Source organism: Melanerpes formicivorus, unplaced genomic scaffold, assembly GCF_026170545.1.
Source record: "Melanerpes formicivorus ecotype bairdi unplaced genomic scaffold, bMelFor1.0.p_v2 SCAF_2, whole genome shotgun sequence".
NCBI lineage: Eukaryota > Metazoa > Chordata > Aves > Piciformes > Picidae > Melanerpes > Melanerpes formicivorus.
The window spans coordinates 55,740,445-55,762,552 of NW_027142354.1; the positions used below are offsets into that span (position 1 = coordinate 55,740,445).

The following is a 22,108-nucleotide window of genomic DNA, read 5'->3' on the forward strand; positions in this document are numbered from 1 at the left end:
TAATAGTAATAGTAATAGTAATAGTAATAGTAATAGTAATAGTAATAGTAATAATACACCAGCTCCATCAAGCAGAATGAAAATACAGCCTTTGGTCTCAGCCTGGTAGGGAAGCTTTGGAAGATGAACTGCTGGTCATTCAGGTCCTGGTCATTCACATCACTGCAGGGCTGTATCCCATACAAGGGCAATCCCAGTGCAGTGCAAACCATTTGAACAGGGGAGGAAAGAAAGCACTGCAGGTGTCTGAGCACTGTAAGACCACCAACACTTACTCTGCATCCTTAGTTAGGGCATAACCTTTGTTTTTCAGATGTAGTAAATGCATCTCTCCTTTGACTACCTAGGGGAAACGATCACCAAAAGACCCAGCAAGATTTCAGTTCTTGAAATACCAGAGAGAAATATAACCCAGGCTGTCAGTACTCCATCCATGGTCAATCCCAAATCCTAGAGCAGCAAAAGAGCTTGAGTAGGCAGAGCTCCTTATCTGTGATGCAGCTGAACCTCTGTCACATTATTCAATGATAAACACTGAAGTTTCAAGAGGAAACCACAGAACCAGCTACTCTGACACACTGTCTGAGCAAAGGACAATCTGCATGTGTCAGGAGTTTCTCCAGCACCTGGGTGAGAAAGGAGGCTCCTACACATGGAGAGGACCGTGACTGAGACCTCGCTTCTTCTCTTGTCCCACATCCATCAAAGGACAAACAAGTCACATGGGTACTGAAATAAGGGAGAACACAAGAGGGACAGAGGTCAGCCTGGGTCTGTCCTAGGCAGGGCATTCCTGGTAGGAGCCCCTTAAAGGGAGAGGAAGAGGAAGCTTGTTCTCATCCTGTGCACCACTAGGAATTAAGGTCCTGGTTTACAACAGGAACATCTACACCCAGAATAGCCCTTGATAATTATCCAGGGCATGGTGCCACACCATTGCAAGCAAGCTATTTCTGATCCTGGAGCTGGCATTCAATCCAGTGTCTCAGCATGAGGGTGGGTTGACAGTGGAGGCATAGCCAGCAAGGCCCCTTGACATCTCCTGAAGCCTTGCAGGGAGATAGGAACAGCTGGGATCCCTGTCCCTCAGCAGGGCTTGGCTCCTCCAGCATCCCTGAACTATCACAGGAGACCTCTAAGCTCTTCCAGCTCTCAGTTCTCTGAAGAGGGTGGAGAAAAAGAGGGAAAATAAATGAAAGGCTAATGAGAAGAAAGAATAAAACTGAGCAGTGAGATGAAAGCTTTCTGCCACCGGCGATGGAACCTCTCCAGCCCAGACTGGCACCTGGTGCAGAGCAGAGTTTGTGGGAGACAGAGATAGATACATGAAGAGATGGGGAAATAGCAGAGTTTGAGGGGTTCTTCTGCTGAAAAGGGTTGTGTGGGGATCTTGTTTTGTGCAGTGTTTGTAGTCCCAGATGTGAAGGAGTTGAGGCAGGACTGGGAGGAATTGGAGGCTGTGACAGGAAGAGTCAGGATGAAGCCATTTGTCCCACTGAAAGGCTGTTTGGAGAACCCTTTTGGACTATATTCCTTTCCAGCTCTCATGTAGTGCTTGTTCTTTTGGTGCTGCTTCTGCTGTGTCAGTGTCCATGGGCTCTCTGTGGATCTCTGCATTTCTCTGCATGAAAGGACAATCCAGACACAGCCTTGCTCTTTAAATCTAAGGAATGGCTGCACTGCTGCTCCCTGAGCCCACACGCCACAGGCTCCAGCCGAGCACAGAGTAGTGCCAAGCAGGGCCAGGACAAGAGGGCAAGTGGTAGGAGAAGGGAACAGAGAAGAGAGGGTGAAATGGAAACCACAGTGAGGCAAGAGAAAGAGGATTTCAGGAGAACCACCTCTTCCCTTCTCATGCTCTTGTGAAAGCCCCAGTGCCTGCAAACCTGATTCTGGCTATTTTAACTATCTTAGATTTTCCTCCCTGCAGCGAGGGCAGGGGGCCAGCAACCTCCACCCCAGCCCTGCTCTTGCCAGCTGAAGTGATTATTTTTTTGTTCCCTGACAACAATGCACTGTTAATTTTGCCGCTCCTGTTCCAACACGACCAGCTCTCCTCTCTCCCCTTTCCAGGCAGCAAGCAGGAGAGCTTCAGACAATCCTTTCCCATTGCTGTGTGTAGACAGACTGCAAGAGCAGAGCTTGTGCCTACCTGTACACAAGCAGCAGAAGGGATTGTTTCTGGACCTTCAGGTGAAGGCAGAGCTTGGCTAGTTGGCCAAGTGCAATTAAGACCTTTGACAGATTTGTTCAGTCTCTGTAGAACTTAGCAGAAACCTCCAGGGCCACACAGAAGGACACAAACAAAGGACATCCACAGGATCACCGATCCCATGGGGTGGGCTGGCTGGTGTCTGCCAGTGAGGCAAGGGCTGCACTGATAGCTCTCACACAAAAGACACTCATTAAAACCAAAAGCCTGCACTGCCCAGGTCCATGTAGGTGACAGCAGAAGGAGCCCAGGAACTGTTTCCCCAGGCCACAAAAGCTGGCGGCAGTTCCCCTCTAATAACAGTTTCCACTTCCATTTTCGCCCTCTGGCTTCGCCGGGTGCAGAACCAAGTAGCAACAAATCAAAATCTGCATTAATTCCAGCTGGCTTCTCAGGAGCACCACGTCCCCTCCCTGGCTCCCTGGCTCTGGGTGCTCAGCTGCCGTGTGAGCACCGCTGGCAGGTCCTGCACCTTGGCAGCCGCACAGCACCCTGGCCCCGCACGGCAGCCAGGCTGCGTAGCTGCTAACCACAGCAGCTCTCTGATCTCAAGGCAGGCTGGCAGCTGGGGAGCTGGGAGCCACGTCTGGGCACTCACTAATGGACAGAGGGAGTTTGCTAGGGGTCAGGTGAAGCAGTCAGCCCTTTGACTTTTGGCTCAACAGATGTGAAGTATGGGATCATAGAATTGTTAGGGTTGGAAGGGACCTCAAGGCTCAGCCAGTTCCAACCCCCCTGTCATGGGCAGGGACACCTCACACTACAGCAGGTTGCTCACAGCCACATCCAGCCTGGCTGCTAAAACCTCCAGGGATGAGGCTTCCACTACCTCCCTGCGCAACCTGTGCCAGTCTCTCACCACCCTCATGGGGAAGAACTTCTTCCTAACATCCAAGCTGAATCTACCTATTTCTAGTTTTGTTCCATCCCTCCCAGTCCTATCACTCCCTGACACCCTCAAAAGTCCCTCCCCAGCTTTCTTGGAGCCCTCTTCAGATACTGGAAGGCCACAATAAGGTCTCCTTGGAGCCTTCTCCTCTGCAGACTGAACAACCCCAACTCCCTCAGTCTGCCCTCATAGCAGAGCAGCTCCAGCCCTCTGCCCATCCTCATGGCCCTTCTCTGGACAGCTTTCAGCACCTCCAGATCCTTCTTGTAATAGGATGCTAAACCCAAACGTGCCACCTGGTGAGGCTTCCAGCTGAGGTCTGTGGTAAGAGAGCAGAGCCAGCCCTCACTCCCCAGGAGATCTGAGCATGTCCACATCATCAAGGTAGCCATTAAGTTCCAGCTCATCTCCCTTCACTACAGACCTTCTCCAGCTCTGGGAAGTTCAGTTCCAGTCCTGGTTTCTTTCATTCTTAATTTTTTTTTTATTTTACCTCATTCAATCATGAAAGAATCTCAGGGTGTGGCCAGGCAAATCCAAATAATCACTTCAGAGTGGTTCGAGTTACTTTCCATCGGCTGGCACGGCATAACCAAGTGCAAACAAGATGTTAGTCTGTTGCAACTGTATTTTGCAACCCACTAGACTGGAAAGATCCCCACAAAGTCTGCACACAGGTGTTGGGTGGCTCAGCTGGCAATGTTTAACTACATGTCCTGTGGGCTTGCTAGGTCAAGATTCTGAACCATCCCCTGCAGGCAGCTGGAGCTGTAGGCTTTGCTGCTCTGTCCGCTCCAGCCTGCTTGCAGTGTGGACAGGAGCATCACAGATCTCACTGAACTGCTGCTACTATTCCTTCATCAGGTTCCCCTCAAGAGAGCATTTCCACCCATAGCAAGAGTTCTGGAGTTCTCACGAGCCTAGAGGAGGTTCAAAAGTTCCTCAGCCAGTGTCCTCTCAGGCCACTGCCGAGTTCTTTCCACCTGCCAAGATGTCAAAGGGAAGACTAGGGAGGAACAAAAAATTAATATCCATGACATGCATGCAAACAGAGTCTTTCAGATCCTCTTGTCATAACACATTAAGGAGTGTTGATTTATGATTTAGAGGCATCAAACAACTGTTTAGTGCAGCAGCTGGTGCCAAACATGAATAATCCAAGAGAACAAGTGGAAACGTTCACAACAGTCCTGTTCCAAGCAGCTGCTCCTCACTCCCTCCTTCAGCTGCCCCGTGTTTCCTGCAGCCATTTCACATTTTCTCCTGCCTGTCATGCTCAGACAGCAATACACCAAAGTATGATACAACTGAAAACAAGGCTATTAATTAAAACTTTCTGGCCTGGGCCCAGAGCTGAGAGTTGAGATGGGTTCACGCAGCTCGGATTTACAAGTCTTTCAGGATGCACAAGTGCACGTGCACACGGGGCCGTGAACACGCTCTGCCTCCCATGCAAACCATTTCCCAGGGCAGCATCAGCCTGCAGTGCTCAGGAGAATTCTCCCTGCTTTCCCTTTGTGTGAGGAAGCAGGGCTCAGCTCCACGAGGAATAAACACCGTGGCTGGCAGCAACCGCTGGAAGCAGGAGGTGCAGGGCATGGGCAAAAGCAGACTCACAGAACCATAGGACTGTGGAGCTTGGAAGAGAGCTTTGAGATCATCAAGTTAAACCACTCAGCCAGAGCTCAGAACCCCACAGCTACTGCTAAGCCACTAAACCATGTCCCTAAGCACCACATCCATGAGTCTTTTAAATATCTCCAGTGATGGTCTGGAGCACAGCCCTGTGAGGAGAGGCTGGGGGAGCTGGGGGTGTTTAACCTGGAGAAGAGGAGACTCAGGGGAGACCTTCTTGGTCTCTACAACTACCTGAAAAAAGGCTGTAGACAGCTGAGGGTTGGTCTCTTCTCCCAGGCAACCAGCACCAGAACAAGAGGACACAGTCTCAAGCTGCACCAGGGGAAGTTTAGGCTAGAGGTGAGGAGAAAGTTCTTCCCATAAAGAGTCATTGGCCATTGGAATGTGCTGCCCAGGGAGGTGGTGGAGTCACTGTCTCTGGAGGTTCAAGAGGAGATTGGACATGGCACTTGGTGCCATGGTCTAGTCATGGGGTCTGTGTTGATATGTTGGACTCGATGATCCTCGAGGTCCTTTCCAACCTAAGTGATACTGTGATACTGTGATACTGAGGTGTTCAAGAGGGGATTGGATCTGGCACTTGAAGCATTAGCTAGTCATGAGGTGTTGGCTGACAGGTTGGACTTGATGATCTCTGAGGTCTTTTCCAACCTGGTTGATTCTATGATTCTATGATGACTCCACCACCTGCCTGGGCAGCTTGCTCCAATGGGTGACTGTCAGATAATCATACATTATCTCTGCAATTTCCATCAGCTGGGAAGAAGCTGTGAAAACAGTCTAGAGCTGCTTTCCCTCAAAGGTAAAGAGCCAAGGCACTTGATAAGAATCATAGAATGTTAGGGGTTGCAAGGGACCTCCAGAGATCCTTGAGTCCAACCTCCCTGTCAAAGCAGGAGCACCTAGAGCAGGTCACACAGGAACACATCCAGATGGCTCTTGAAAGTCTCTAAAGGAGGAGACTCCACAACCTCTCTGGACAGCTTTCTCCAGTGTTCCATCCCCCTTGCAGTAAAGAAGTTTCTCCTAATTTCGAGGTGGAAGCACCATTATCAAGCCAGCCATGGAAAAGCAAGCCTCAACTCCCTCCTCTCTGCACTTACATCTACTCAGCTGAGTCACTGACAGATTCAAAAGAGGCAATTATGATGATTTTCTTTAAACTCCAGCCTATTATAGCCACAGCTCCCTCCCCACTCCTGCCTCCAACCTATTCCCTGTGGTTAAACCAGTTATATTTTTAAAGAAATCCCTCAAGTCTTACAGCTGATAAAAGATTCATCCTGTCCCTCAGCGAGGCTTAAACAATGCACCAAGATTATTTTCAACTGTGTACCTTATTTTTAGCCTCAATTCATTTGTTCTAGCAACAGAATAGAAAGAATTTCCCAAGACAGAAGACAAACTTTTGTCAGAACCCTGTAAATTACAAAGAGCAAGCAGAGGAAAATAGGAGTCAAGACTTGTCAGCAGGCTTGTGCCAGCACATGCAGAATGTTTCATACTTCAAGGCATAAGAAAAGTTTTGTTTGCACAGTCCTGGAGCCTTTCTCACCGAATAGCTTGACAATCCTCAGCTGCCATAGGTGTCTGGAAGGTGTCCTCCCTCCTTCATGGTCTCTGTCACCAGAGGAGCAAAAGCACCTCCTTGGCATAGGGGAAGTGGAAGTGGACAACTCACCTTCTGGAGGGCATCTGTCTCCTCTGATCACAAAGGGAACTTGGCACAGGTCAGGCAGGCTGATGTGAGGCACATGGGCATTTGGTCAGCCCTGGCTTTACTTGGATGCTCAAAGGCTTTCTTCCTTTCCTGGCAGGCCTGATTTCTACAACTTCACGTCAGCTGGATCGAGAGTACAAGGCTGAACATATCCTAGAGGTGGGTAATGATGATTGTAATTAGCTTTATTTACCTACAAGTGCATTAAGTCCTCAAAGAGCTTTCCTTGCAAGTTGGAGCACAGAGAAAGAATCTCATCCCATCAGCTCCCAACTGCTGGGAAACTTAATTAAATGGTGTGTGTTGCCCTAAGAGACAGCTGCAGCAGCACTGCAGGGTTCATTATTTCCTCACTGGAGACTGGAGAAAAAGGCCTGCTTTGGGAATGCTGTGGGAATGCAAAAAGAGGGCTGGAATTGTCCTCTAGCAGGATGGATAATAAGTTATGGGGGAAAGAGCAAGCCAGAGAAATCCACTGGCATTTGTCTGATTGTATCAGACACTGCTGTGTAGCTTTGTGTCACCAGCTCCAAACTGTGGGCATTTACCTCAGAGGGATCTTGAGGTGCTTCAGTCCATCATAGACACATTTCTCTCTGCAATGTGATGTGCTGGGAGCATGCACAGCACAGTGAGGATGGGTGATAGCTTGCTGAGCCATTGCAGCACAAACATTTTCAGCTGTGTGATCCCTAGTGACCAATCTGACCCATTGCCCAGAGCAGCTGTAAGCATGAGCCCTGCAGATGTGTCTCCCTGTGCAGCCAAAAGCCATGCATGGTGCCAGAGCCCTGCAGATGTGTCTCCCTGTGCAGCCAAAAGCCATGCATGGTGCCAGAGCCCTGCAGATGTCTCTCCCTGTGCAGCCAAACGCATGCATGGTGCCAGCTACAGCTACCAGACTTCACCCTGCAGAGTGAAGCAACGTCTCTGAAGATATGGAGATGCAAATGCAGATCCACACTAAAAGTCCTGGTTTAGTCACTGCCCATCATCTCTGGAAATGCTGAGATGCAGATGGAGATCCACACAAAATCCTGATCCAGCCATTGCCCATCAGGACAAAGGTGGGAGGGTCACAGCCTAAGTTATGTCGCCTCCTCCCTTTGCTTGCTGGCAGGTGGCTGTATCTGACAACGGAGAGCCAGCCCTGAAGTCCACCAGCAGAGTGGTGGTGCAAGTCCTGGATGCCAATGACAATCCTCCCAGCTTCCCCCACAAGCTCTTCATGGTGCAGCTCCCCGAGAGAGAAGCCTCAGAGACACTGCTGCCGGTCTACAGGCTGATTGCTTCAGACCGGGACCAAGGGCAGAACAGCCAGATCACCTACACCATCGAGGAGGAGGAGGAGGGGATATTCACCATCAACCCCACCACCGGCATGGTGTTCTCCAGGAAAGCTTTTCCTGCTTCTGAATACAACATACTCACGGTGAGAGGAGGGGGAAACGGGGAGAGCCAATGGGAAGAGGCGGGTGGGGAGGGAAAGAGAGGAAAGGCTGCAGGAAGGGAAAAGGGAGAAGGAAAGAGATGGAGAAAATGTAGCGGTGGGAGGAGAGCCTGAATGAGGCAGACTCGAGCTGCAAAGAGAGAGAAACTGAGAGGCAATGATGAGAGATGCAGAAGCTATTAAAAATGGAGGAGAAATGTAAAATTGTCTGCCCAACCCATCCTCAGAGGTGACCACAGTGATCCATGATCCCACATGGATGTGGACTCCAACCCAAACAGCCTTTGGCTTTCAGTGGTGCCTCCGCTTGACAGCCTGATCAGGCCATGGGGCTTGGACATATGTTTAAAGCTCTCCTGCACTCTGTAGTCTGTCCTACAAGGCTTGTGATTCAGGTCTCTGCTGTGGATTGAGCCTGGCAGATTTCCTTGCTGGACAAGAGGAATGTGGGTTGTGTGGTTCTGCCTTGGAAGCAGCCAGAGCGCAGGGCCACAGGTGAGGATTTGTGTGGATGGGACCTGAAACTCCTGGTGGGTGAGAGATGCAGCTTTCCACGAGGATCCCATGGGCTAAACCATGACTGCATGTGCATTTCCTGGCAGGTCAAGGCAACAGATGGAGGCAGCCCACCACTCTCCTCCCACGTGAGGCTTCACATCAGCTGGGTCTCCCGGCCCGGCCCCTCCTCGGAGCCGCTGGCGTTCGACGAACCCCATTTTAACTTTGCCGTGATGGAAACAGACCCTGTAAACCACATGGTGGGAGTGATCAGCATTGAAATGGGCCCCAGCCAAGTGTGGTTTAATATCACAGGTGAGAGGCAGAAATTAAAGCCGGGCAGTGGTGTCTGGGAGGGTTTGCCCCAGCTCCCTTGGCTTTCAGCGCTCGCATGCCTGAGCTAATGAAGTTGTTTGCTTTAGGTGTAGGTGAGCTACAGGGGAAGCTTTCTCACAGACACCAAAAGGCTTAAACAACTGTACACAAAGCTTCACATCCCAGGGCTCTGGTGCCAAGTGCAATTATCTAAAACACTTTTCTAATGACATTCTGGGACTTGCCAATGGTTGAGGTGTTCTCCGATGTCACGTGAAAGGCAGGGCATGCCAGCCCCAGCTCCTCCTGGGAATCAAGTGACACTGCTGCTTGTGGTAAAACAGCCTGCGAGGATCCAGGTGTCTGCTGGAGCCTTGCAGACACACCTCACCTCTTCCCTTCCTGCTGAGCCTCACCCAGGAGCTGCCAGCAAAGGATTCCTCAAAGAGGCGGCCTGACCTTCCTCAAAGAGACAGCCTGCCCTAGCTGGTGGGGCTCTGTGTTGCACCTCACAGCATCCCAGCAATGCCTTAGACATAAGGAAGCTCTTGGGCCTCGTCTAGGATACGCAGTGGCAGGGCAGAGGGGACGTGGGACGTCACCCCGGGGGACTCGCCAGGCGGCACGCGTGCAGAACTGGTCCTGCAAACAAGGGCCAAATGCCATCAAGCAACTTGGGGTTTTGAAGTGGTGCCCCAATCTGCCTTGTGCAGCCTTTCCCTCACACTGCCTGCAGGGCTTGCTCTCATCAGACAAAGCCTTAACAGGGCAAGGGAATCGTTTTGCCCATTATGATGTTAGGGCAAGGACAATGGTGTACAAATACAATGAGGCCACAAGAGATACAAGGCTACAGGGAACAGACAATACCAGTGCCAGGCTTATCTGACATTAGTAATGCCTGCTTGACTTTGTAGAACCAACAGTGCATTCCTCTGGCAGCCCCCATCCTTTCCCTCCTGAGTGCTTGTCTGCACGCTCAGCCTCACCTTTGCCGCTTCCTACTGCACCAAGGCTCTCTTGGTGGCAGAGGACAGGATTTCCTTTTCACTGCTAGGGAAGCAAAGCATCACAATAACTGGCAACCAAGTGGGTGATACAGAGAGCCAGGAGTCTTCAGCACCTCACTCACACACATACTTTTCTCAGCCCACACATGCTCAGCCACTGGGGCTAAAGGTGTCTGCAAAAAGCCTGACAAAGCAGAATCTCTCTTCATCTCTTTTCAGTGCTTCCTGCTGCCCTTTGGCTCCCAGCGAAGGGAACACTTCTCTCTTTTCTCAGGAAAAGGCATTCACAGGTCTCCCTTTTCCTCTTTTTCTGCTTCTTTCTGTCTCCTTCCCAGCAGGAAAGTGGTAGTCCCATTGCCAGCAACCACTGCACTTCTCCTACAAGGGAGGATGTATAATTTAACAACCAGCCAAGGTTTTCCTAACTGCTAAGAGCATAAAGTAAAATCCAGAGTAACCAGTAGCCAGGAAGGGAGTAGCTGAGACCTGGGATGAATCACTGAACACAGCTCATTCCTCTCCATATCTCAGAGCAGCACATCCATGCTTCACTGCAACAGGGAATTAACAGGACGCCATCAAGTGAGCCTCGAGAAAGCAGTTGCCCTGCCAGGGCTGAGCAGCACCAGCATGAGGGACGTTCTGCTGCTGCTGAGCTGCTCAGGCCTGGGGTTCCTGGCACTACTTGGCCATCTGGGCTGGAGGCAGCAGGCTCTGCTTCCCCCTGGAAGCTCCGTCTGCCTCCCCAACTGTTCCAGTATTGGGCTTTCTCGGGTAGCTCACAGGCAGCCAACAGTGGCAACGAAGACCATCGCTGATACACCCACAGTGTGACCTTGGATTGGAAGCCAGCAAGAGTGTTGCTCAACCCTGCAGGTCCCTGATCCCTCCTAAGCCTGGGATGCTGCATAGCTGGAGACCTGGTGCAAATAAATCAATGTTCAAACATGCCTGTTGCAAATCTGGCCAGGCCATCATCGGCATATGTGCATCCTTTCACCTTCTCCAATGCTCCTCACCTTCCCTTTTGTACTCCTTTGTCTCCATCTGTGACTACCTTTGTCCAGTTTATCTGTGTCCTCCCTGTCTCCTGTATCCATCTCTCACATTTTGCACTAAGTTTCTAGATTTTGGGGAAGCTCACTTGTGGCACTGTCCCCAGTCGAGCTGTAGCCAAAGAGGTAGAGCTGAGCAAACATCTGCACATCCCCACTTAAGGTGTATTGCCTGCCCTGTCATTTATATGGGGTTGGAAATGAGCTCCTTGCCTGGTTTGTGTTTGGTGTCTGGAAGGGAAATCCTCATCCTTTGGATCTCCAGGTAGCTCCTAGAATCCCTTCTCCTGCAGAGGCTGCCAGCACCTACAGCTTGCTCCAAACAGAAATCTAATTGTGACTGACCCCTCATTCCCTTTCCTCTCTGCCTCACCCCAGGTGGTGACGATGACATGGACTTTGACATTGAGAAGAGTACAGGCAGCATGGTCATTGCAAGAGCCCTTGATGCAAGGAAGAAGTCAAACTATAACCTGACAGTAGAAGTCACTGATGGCTCCACTACCATCAAAACACAGGTAAGGCTTTTTCCTTTAGTAAAGACCCCATCTGGAGTGAGCACATGCCAAGGGTGATCTTCTGACTCCACTGAGCTCTGGATCAGCCACCAGACACAAGACTCTGCTTACACTGTGATCTGACCTAGTGACACAAGTACCAAGCCTAGGTACCAAGCTAAGATTTTATTATTTCTTTTAATGTTGTTGGAAAAACAAAAGGTCTAGGGAAGCCTTTCCTGTTGATCACAGCCAGCACACAAGGACACAGCTATTCCACCAGCCAAGCTGGGCTGGCAGTTCATACTCTCAGACCTCAGCATGCCCTCAGCTGCTCAGACTGATTTAGGATAGGATAGGATAGGATAGGATAGGATAGGATAGGATAGGATAGGATAGGATAGGATAGGATAGGATAGGATAGGATAGGATAGGATAGGATAGGATAGACCAGGTTGGAAGAGACCTTTGGGATCATCAAGTCCAATCTATTACCCAACACCATCTAATCAACTAAACCATGGCACCGAGCACCCCATCAAGTCTCTTCCTAAACACCTCCAGGGATGGTGACTCCACCACCTCCCTGGGCAGCACATTCCAATGGCCAATCTCTCTTTCCATGAAGAACTTCTTCCTAACATCCAGCCTAAACCTCCCCTGGCACAGCTTGAGACTGTGTCCTCTTGTTCTGCCTCCCCATGTACAGCATGGCTGGGACAACATGCTGGGATATAAGGGAAATGAATTGGCCTAAGCTGGTGTTGCCAGCACTGGGCACAAACTTAAACATAAGGAGTTCCATCTAAACGTGAGAAGAAACTTCTTTAATGGTGACAGAGCACTGGAGCAGGCTGTCCAGAGAGGTGCTGGAGTCTCTGTCTCTAGAGACTTTCAAACCCCACCTGGACATGTTCCTGTGTGACCTTCTTTAGGGGGTTTGGACTCAATGATCTCCAAAGGTCCTTTCCAACCCCAACCATGTGAATACACAATCAGATCAGGCTGGAGGCCAAGTTACTGTGTGAAGGGATGTTCCTAATCATAGAATCACCAAGGTTGGAAGAGACCTCAAGGATCATCAAGTCCAACCTGTCACCACAGACCCCATGACAAAACCATGGCACCAATCTATGTAAAGCCAGCAAAAGATGAATCTGCAAGAAGTGAGGCCTGCCCTGTGCTGCTCCAAGTGTGTGAAGCATTGATAACACACCAGCACTGAGGTCCAGGTGCTGAGTGAGGCAGCTGCAGAGATGCTGTGTCCTCTGAGAGGCCACGGGAAAAGGAAGTGCTGATGGAAGGAGGCAGTTTGATGCACCCAAGCCTCAGTTACAACAGCTGCTGAGCTTTGCCCATCTTTGCCTACCCTCAGGAGGGGTATTCAGGGCTTAAATCTTTCACCAGCTCTTTTCTCCACACATAAGAAGCAGCCAAAGAAGAAAAAAATCCAGCCCTGACTGCACAGGAAGAGCTAGAACGTGAGTCAGCCACCGGTGACGCTCACCGTGGGAAACTCACGGCGCAGGTTTGCGGGGGATGATGAGTGAGGAACTCTTCCATCCCTGTGAAACACACAATGTCAACTGCCTTCAAGTATTGTTCCAAATAAACAAACAAAGCCCCACCTTGCCTGCTCTGCATTCCCTGCCACCTTGCATCTCATCCCTAGGTTTACCTTGGCACTCGAGGCGCCTAGCAGATGTCCAAAAGCCTGCTTGTGCAAAACACCCGTGGCATGCTCGGGTTTGCTAAAGGAAGCAGATTATCACACTTGGTTGGGACTTCCTAGGATGCAGTGAACACATCAGCAGGAGGGTGAGGGCAGTCATGGTGGAAGACCAAACAGATGAAACCTGCTGGCTTTGCATGTGGGATTCAGTCAGGTCCCTTCACAGGGGTCTGCTGTTAAATGCAGAGAGCAGCATGGGGCTGAAAAGTGCTTTTGTTCAGCTTTGCTTCTGTATGCCTTCTCCACACACATGCAGCTCTTGAGACAACCAGCCTCTCCCTCCCTTTACCAACCATCTCCCCTCTGACAGCTTTCTGGTGTGTAATTAATGAGGGCTGGTGTGGAGGCACAGCCAGCAAAGTTGGCACCACAGCTGAGCAAATGCTGCTCTTCGTGGCAGGCTGTGACAGCTTCCTCGTGTGCCAAGCACAGGCACATTCACTCTGAATGGTTTGCCAGACTGGAGAGGTGAGGAAAATGAAAGGAAGCAAACTGAAAATCACCAAGGAAAGGCACAGCAGGAGTTCCTTGGGCAGAAGGACAAAAGAGCTCCCAGTCACCATGGATGGCAAAGCCCTAAGAGCTGCAGAGCTGTGACAGTTACAGGGCTCAGGGCACTGCCACACTCAAGAGGGGTTGGCAGCTGAGATTTTACATAGCTGCATTAAGTTGCTGTCTACAACTACCTGAAGGGAGGATGTAGCCTTGTGGGGGTCGGTCTCTTGTCCCAGGCAACCAGCACCAGAACGAGAGGACACAATCTCAAGTTGTGCCAGGGGAGGTTCAGGCTGGATATTAGGCAGAGTTCTTCACAGAGAGAGTGATTTGCCATTGGAATGTGCTGGTGGAGTGGAGGTGGTGGAGTCGCCGTCCCTGGAGATCTTCAAGAAAAGCCTGGATGAGGCACTTAGTGCCATGGTCTGGTTGATTGGATAGGGCTGGGTGATAGGTTGGACTGGATGACCTTGGAGGTCTCTTCCAACCTGGTTGATTCTATGATTCTAAGTAGGTTGCTTTCATGTCTCTGCTGCCCTCCCTGTGCTGTGTCCTCTGCAGGCCTTTATTCATGTGATTGACATCAACCAACACCGTCCCCAGTTCCTGGAGAGCCATTACGAGGTGTGGATTCCTGAAGACACCCCCTCGGGGAGGGAAATCCTTCAAGTCAGTGCAACAGACAAGGACAAAGGCAAGGGGCTCATCTACACCATCCATGGCAGCATGGACCCCAAGAGCACAAGACTCTTCCAGCTGGATCCCAGCAGCGGGGCCCTCACAACAGCCGAAGGCTTCAGCTCCAAGCCCATGCCTCTGCACATCCTCACAGTGATGGTGAGTCCTAGCCAGCCCCTGCTGAGGCCATCAGCTTGGAGAAATTAAAACTGGTTCCAGGCTTTGGAGAAGGACTTCTCTAGAACAAAAGGGAAGAGGAAAGCAGGGTGTTAACCTTTACCTGAATAAACCTGGGTAACCCCCTGCTTTCCTCCAGCCATCTGCTGAGTGCATCTCCTTTGAATTCCAATGGATGGCCACTAGATTCTGACACGAGAAAGAGCAGTGAGGAGTTGGTAATGTTTATTTTCAGGTTCAAAGTTGAACTTTAGTGTGGAAGATCACAGGCTCAGTGCCACAGAAAAAAAAAAGCCACCTGTTAGGAGCTACTCCTAAACCTGGAGTGATGTGACTTGAACAGGTCCAGAGAAGGGCAACAAAGCTGGGGAGAGGTCTGGAGCACAGCCCTATGAGGAGAGGCTGAGAGACCTTGGGGTTGCTTAGCCTGAAGAAGAGGAGGCTCAAGGAAGACCTTATGGCTCTCTACAACTCCCTGAAGGGAGGTTGTAGCCAGGTGGGGGTTGGTCTCTTCTCCCAGGCAACCAGCACCAGAACAAGAGGACACAGTCTCAAGCTGTGCCAGGGGAAGTTTAGGCTTGAGGTGAGGAGAAAGTTCTTCCCAGCAAGAGTAACTCGCCATTGGAATGTGCTGCCCAGGGAGGTGGTGGAGTCACCATCCTTGGAGGTGTTCAAAAAGGGCTTGGACGTGGCACTTGGAGCCATGGTTTAGTCAGCCATGAGGTGTTGGCTGGCAGGTTGGACTTGATGATCTCTGAGGTCTTTTCCAACCTTATTGATTCTCTGATTCTCTGACTGTACCTGCTTTGCCTCTGCCATTCAGGTCCGGGACCAGGAGGTGCCCATCAAGAGGAACTTCGTTCGAGTCATCATTCACGTGGAGAGCTGCAACCTTCACCCTCCCCAGTTCAGCAGCATCCACTACGAAGCAGAAGTGCTGGATTCAGCAGCAGCAGGCACAGAGGTTATACAAGTCAGGGCCCTTGATCAGGACCAAGGAGCCAATGCTGAAGTCCACTACTCTCTTCAGGCAGGTGAGAACCATGCAACAAGACAGTTTAGGCTATGGACATGCCTGCATTCCCAAGCTCTAGCTGGTGACCAGAGAGTTGACCAGGGACTGCACGCTTGTAAAATGTGATTCCCCTCCTACCCAGAGCAAGCAGGGAATTTCCATGTCATGGAATATTAGGATCCTTCCTTAAGCAGAAAGTTCAATGATGAGTCACTGGTCTAAGAAAAAAAAGTGTCTGGATGAATTAGAAACATTTCAAATCTGCTCTTCTCATCCGTGGGAACTGAGGGAGGAATCCCTGTTCAGCTGTAAGGCTGAAAGACCCAAGTGTCCACAACAGGCATCACCATTTCCACCACTGGGGGTGAAGGATGTTTTAGGGTGTCAAGGAGTGATAGGAATGGGAAAAAAAAATAGAAATGGGTAGATTGAGATTGGATGTCAGGAAGAAGCTCTTCATCATAGACAGGCAGAGGTTGGTCTCTTCTCCCAGGCAACCAGCACCACAACAAGAGGACACAGTCTCAGGCTGTGCATGGGGAGGTTTAGGCTGGAGGTTAGGAGGAAGTTTTACACAGAGAGAGTGATTGCCCATTGGAACGGGCTGCCTGAGGAGGTGGTGGAGTCACCACCACTGGAGGTGGTCAGGAGGAGACTTGATAGGGTGCTTGGTTGCATGGTCTAGTTGATTAGGTGGTGTTGGATGATAGGTTGGCCACGATGATCTTGAAGGTCTCTTCCAACCTGGTTTATCCTATTCTATTCTATTCTATTCTATTCTATTCTATTCTATTCTATTCTATTCTATTCTATTCTATTCATGAGGGTGTTGAGAGACTGGCACAGGTTGCCAGGGAGGTGGTGGAAGCCTCATGCCTGGAGGTTTTTAAGGCCAGGCTGGATGCAGCTCTGAGCAACCTGCTGTAGTGTGAGGTGTCCCTGCCCATGGCAGGGGGGTTGGAACTGGCTGATCCTTGAGGTCCCTTCCAACCCTGACAATTCTATGATTTCTACCAAGAAATACATCCTTGGGGAACAATGAGCAGCCTCTCAGCAGTGGCTGGTGGTGGATTTGGATCGTACAAGCTCGGTGGGCAAACATTGTATCGTTCGCTCTAAAGGTTAAAACTCCAATATTTATGGCTGTGCCACACTGCCTATTCAGCAGGTAAATTCTTTGCAGGAGACAACCCATCCTTTGCTCCATCTTTCTCACTGCAATTTAGATCAAGGACTGAGGAATTTAATTGCTTCTGAAGTATTGGTAATTATAAGCATGACAGGGCTTGAAGGAACTGGTAGAGACTGTGTTACCATGTTCTGCACACGAGGCAAAAGCTTCGAGCACATGCTCTGCCACCACTAAATATGCTCAAATTAGAAGGGCATTTATCCCTGTTTTACATTTTGATTGATTTCAAAGCTGGCTCATAGATCTCAATGGGTTCATTGTTCTTAGGGTGAAAACAGTTTAGAAACTAATGAAGATTGTTGTCTCCCGGTGGGGAACAAAAGAATAATAAATAAATAGATGTGTTCATTAGGTCTGAAATCAGGAACACCTATGGAAAAGAGGTGCAGGAAAACTGTGTGCAGTTCTGGGCCCCTCAGTTTAAGGAGGACATTGAGGTTCTTGAATGTGTCCAGAAAAGGGCAACAAAGCTAGGGAGAGGCCTCGAGCACAGCCCTGTGAGGAGAGGCTGAGGGAGCTGGGGTTGCTTAGCCTGGAGAAGAGGAGGCTCAGGGGAGACCTTATTGCTCTCTACAACTACCTGAAAGGAGGTTGTAGCCAGGAGGGAGTTGGTCTTTTCTCCTAAGGAACCAGCACCAGAACAAGAGGACACAGTCTCAAGCTGCACCAGGGGAGGTTTAGGCTGGAGGTGAGGAGGAGAAGGTTCTTCACAGAAAGAGTTATTGGCCATTGGAATGTGCTGCCCAGGGAGGTGGTGGAGTCACCATCCCAGGAGGTGTTCAAGAGGGGATTGGACGTGGCACTTGGTGCCATGGTTTAGTAGTCAGGAGGTGTTGGGTGACAGGTTGGACTTGGTGATCTTTGAAGTCTCTTCCAACCTTATTGATTCTATGATTCTAACACCAAACCCAACAGGGTGTCTGCATTCTTCACTTTGTAACTTCTCTCCTTGCAGGTAATGGGGAAGGTTTCTTTAACATCGACCCATACTCTGGAATTATCACCGTTGCCCAGAAACTGGACCCAGCCAGGCAAGAGAGATTTACTCTGATTGTAAAGGCAGAAGATCAAGGGTTCCCCCAGCTTAAGGACTCTGCTACAGTTCACATCCGCATTAGAGCCTCTGATCGAACCCCTCCGAGGTTTCCAGAGGCTGAGTACATCACAGAGATCAGTGAGTCCACAGCTGTGGGCTCTCCTTTGATCCAGGTTGCAGCCACCAGCTTGTCACCAGTCAGCTATGAGATAAAAGACGGAAATGGAGACGGAGTCTTCTCCATGAACTATCAGTCAGGCCTTATTTCCACTCAGAAGAGCCTAGATTTTGAGCAGGTATCTTTCTACCAGTTGAAAGTCCGTGGCACCACCATGGCTGGAGCATTTATGGACACGGTGGTGCTGGTCTATGTCATAGATGAGAATGACAACGCTCCCATCTTCCTCAAGCCTTCCTTTGTTGGCTGGATCATGGAGAATGCTCCACCACAAAGCATGGTTCTGGATGAAAGCAACTCTCCTCTCGTGACCCATGCAACAGATGCTGATCAGGACTCCAACGCCCTGCTGGTCTATGAGATTTTGGAACCAGAGGCACTGAAATATTTCACTGTGGATCCCAGCACAGGGACATTGACCAGTCGTGCTGACATAGATTATGAGCTCACCCCGGTTTTTCACTTCAGTGTACATGTGCACGACAGTGGAAGTCCCAGCTTGTTTGCATCCAAGCCAGCCAAGGTCACAATCCACGTTAAAGATGTGAATGATTCGCCTCCAGTCTTTCTCAAAGACACTTATGAGCTTTCTGTCTTGCTGCCTGCCCACCCAGGGATGGAGCTTTTGTCTGTGCAGGCCAAAGATGCAGATTCAGAGGTGACCTACAGCATTGTGGAAGGGAACACTGATAATGCTTTCTATATTAATCCACTCACAGGTCTCATCTCCATTCTTAACACCACTGGCCTGGGAAGCCATCGTGAGCTCGTGGTCAGAGCTGGTGATGGCTTATACAAAAGTACTGCTCTGGTTAGGCTAAATTTAACTCAAGCACAAGGCGCTGGCTTAAAGTTTGATCAAGATGTTTACACAGCAACTGTGATGGAGAACTCCACTGATGAGAAGACTCTCACCATCCTTGGAGTCAAGGGCCATCAGCTCAACGAACCACTTTTCTATTCACTTCTGAATGGGAAGGAAAGATTCAAAATGATCCAGGCCTCTGGAGTGCTCCAGACCAAGGGGGTGAAATTTGACCGCGAAGCACAAGACACGCACGAGGTAGCTGTGGAAGTGAAGGACAACAGGAAACCACCAAGAGTGTCCCAAGCCACAGTCAAGGTCTTTGTAGAGGATGTCAACGACAATCCCCCAGAGTTTGAGAACCTGCCGTATTACACCTCGGTGCAGGACGGCACAGAGCCGGGGGATGTGCTCTTCCAGGTGTCGGCAACAGACAAAGACGTTGGGGATAACGGAGCCATCACCTACTCCTTTGCAGAGGACTACAAATACTTTTTCATTGACCCCTACCTAGGAGACATCTCACTGAAGAAGCCTCTTGATTACCAAGCTTTAAATAAGTACAACCTGCGAGTCGTTGCCCAGGACAAAGGCCACCCTCCCCTCCGTGCTGAAGAGGAGGTCGTGATCAGTGTGAGGAACAAATCCAACCCTCTGTTCCAAAGTCTGTACTACCGAGTGAAGGTGCCAGAAAACATCCCCCTGTACACCTCCGTCCTCCACATCCAGGCACGCAGCCCCGAAGGCTTGCGCCTCATCTACAACATTGTGGAAGAGGACTCCCTGAAACTGTTCAGCACCGACTTCAAGACTGGAGTCCTGACTGTGACAGGTCAGCTGGACTATGAGCTAGAGACAAAACATGCCTTCACTGTCAGAGCCACAGACACAGCATTGGGATCCTTTTCAGAAGCCAGAGTAGAGGTGGAGGTAGAGGATGTCAATGACAACCCCCCTGTATTTTCTGAGATGATCTACACAGCCTCTGTCTCAGAGAGTTTGCCAGCCCACACCCCTGTTGTCCAGCTCTTTGCTTCTGATAAGGATTCAGGCAGAAACAAAGCGGTCTCCTACCAGATCTTGGACGACGGTTCGGACGCTGCCAAGTTCTTTAACATTGATGCCAGCACAGGGCAAATAACAACGGCTCAGGCACTGGACTACGAAAAGCATCAACAGTTTCGCATGAAAGTGAGAGCCGTGGATCACGGGGTGCCCCCCCTCAGCAGCGACGCCCTGGTGCTTGTGGATGTGACAGACATCAACGACAACCCCCCCGAGTTCAGCCAGCTCCAGTACGAAGCCAAGGTAAGCGAAATGGCCACGTGCGGGCACATCGTGATCAAAGTGCAGGCCCTGGACCCCGACAGCGGGGACACTGCCCGCCTGGAGTACGTCATCCTCTCGGGCAACGACAACCGGCACTTCACCATCAACAGCACTTCTGGAATCATCTCCATGTTCAACCGCTGCAGAAAGGACTTGGAGGCCTCTTACCACCTCCGAGTCTCTGCTTCGGATGGGGTGTTCAAGAGCACGGTGCCCGTGTACATCAACACCACCAACGCCAACAAGCACAGCCCCTCTTTCCAGCAGAACCTGTACGAGGCAGAGCTGGCGGAGAACGCCGAGATAGGCACCAAAGTGATCGAGCTCCTGGCGATAGACCCCGACGGGGGCCCCTATGGCACCGTAGACTACACCATCATAAACAAGCTCGCCCACGAGAAGTTCTCCATAGACAGCAAAGGTCACATCGCCACCCTGCAAAAACTGGACAGGGAAAATTCCACAGAGAGAGTCATCGCCATCAAAGTCATGGCCAAGGATGGGGGTGGGAAGGTGGCCTTCTGCACCGTCAAGATAATCCTCACGGATGAGAATGACAACCCCCCTCTGTTCAAAGCCTCTGAATACACGCTCTCCATCCAGTCCAACGTGAGCAAAGGCTCCCCTGTCATCCAGGTGATGGCTTATGATGCTGATGAAGGTGCAAATGCGGATGTCATCTACTCTGTTGACTCTGTGGAAGATGTAGCAGAGGACCTCGTGGAGATCAACGCTGCCACTGGGGTTGTTAAGGTCAAGGAGAGCCTCATCGGCTTAGAAAACAGAGCCTTTAACTTTAAGGTGAAGGCTGAAGATGGCAGACCTCCTCACTGGAACTCCTTTGTCCCAGTGAATCTGCAGATTGTCCCCAGGGAGGTGACGCTGCCAAGGTTTTCTGAGCCCCTTTATACGTTTTCTGCATCTGAGGATCTTCCAGAGGGATCAGAAATAGGGTCGGTCAAGGCTTTTGCAGAGGACCCCATCATATACAGCCTAGTGAAGGGAACCACTACAGAAAGCAACAAGGATGAGGTGTTCACACTGGATGAACAGACAGGGGCTTTGAAAATCAAAAAGGCTATGGATCACGAGACCACCAAGTGGTACCAGATTGATGTGATGGCTCTCTGCTCTCACCAGGAGACTGAGCTGGTCTCTCTGGTCTCTGTAAACATTCAAGTGCAAGACGTCAACGACAACAGACCTGTTTTTGAGGCAGACCCCTACAAAGCTTTTGTCATGGAGAACATGCCCTCAGGAACCACAGTCATCCAAGTGACAGCTAACGACCAGGACATGGGAAGCGATGGGCAGGTGACCTACAGCCTGGAAGCAGAATCTGGCAACCTCCGAGGTCTCTTCACCATTGACGGTGAGAGTGGGTGGATCACCACGCTGAAAGAGCTGGACTGTGAGGACCAGGAGACCTACCGGTTTTATGTGGTGGCTACCGACCATGGCAGGAAAGTGCAGCTCTCCTCCCAAACCCTGGTGGAGGTCACTGTCTCTGATGAAAATGACAACGCTCCACAGTTCACCTCAGATTTCTACAAAGGGTCGGTAATTGAGAATGCAGAGCCAGGGCAGGTAGTTGTCACCCTGAGCACCATCGACGCAGACATCTCAGAGCAGAACCGGCGGGTCACCTGCTACATAACTGGTGAGCTTCTTCCTGACTTTAACTCTTCAGTGAGTGGTGGATGACACAATGTCATCTACAACTACCTGAAGGGAGGTTGTAGACAGGTGGGGGGTGGTCTCTTCTCCCAGGCAACCAGCACCACAACAGGAGGACACAGCCTCAAGCTGTGCCAGGGGAGGTTTAGGCTGGAGGTGAGGAGAAAGTTCTTCCTAGAAAGAGAGATTGGCCATTGGATGTGCTGCCCATGGAGGTAGTGGAGTCGCCATCACTGGAGGTGTTTAGCAGACTTGATGGGGTGCTTCATGCCATGGTTTAGTTGATTAGATGGTGCTGGATGATAGGTTGAACTCAATTACCTCAAAAGTATCTTCCAATCTGGTCCTGTCCTATTCTATTCTATTCTATCTCAGCTTCTGGCCTGATACCTTGTCTTACAGAATGTTAACACAGGAATAGAATTACCCTAACAGTTCTAACAGAAGCAGGAGATGAAGCCCAAGCTCTGTCATGAGATGAACTCTTTAGTTAAACCACAGGCTCACAGG

At 50.4% G+C, this 22,108-nt stretch overlaps 1 protein-coding gene across 3 annotated transcripts in view; it reads left to right on the forward strand.

Moving 5' to 3' along the window:
- Positions 1 to 22,108, forward strand: part of FAT2 (FAT atypical cadherin 2) — a 68,423-nt gene that overhangs the window by 19,178 nt on the left and 27,137 nt on the right. For all 3 annotated transcript variants that reach the window (XM_068161995.1, XM_068162011.1, XM_068162003.1), the window contains exons 4-10: positions 6,557 to 6,618; positions 7,580 to 7,891; positions 8,512 to 8,722; positions 11,166 to 11,305; positions 14,073 to 14,348; positions 15,190 to 15,400; positions 17,529 to 21,581. In XM_068161995.1, the coding sequence (XP_068018096.1) occupies positions 6,557 to 6,618; positions 7,580 to 7,891; positions 8,512 to 8,722; positions 11,166 to 11,305; positions 14,073 to 14,348; positions 15,190 to 15,400; positions 17,529 to 21,581 (5,265 nt within the window). The remainder of the gene's footprint in view (positions 1 to 6,556; positions 6,619 to 7,579; positions 7,892 to 8,511; positions 8,723 to 11,165; positions 11,306 to 14,072; positions 14,349 to 15,189; positions 15,401 to 17,528; positions 21,582 to 22,108) is intronic.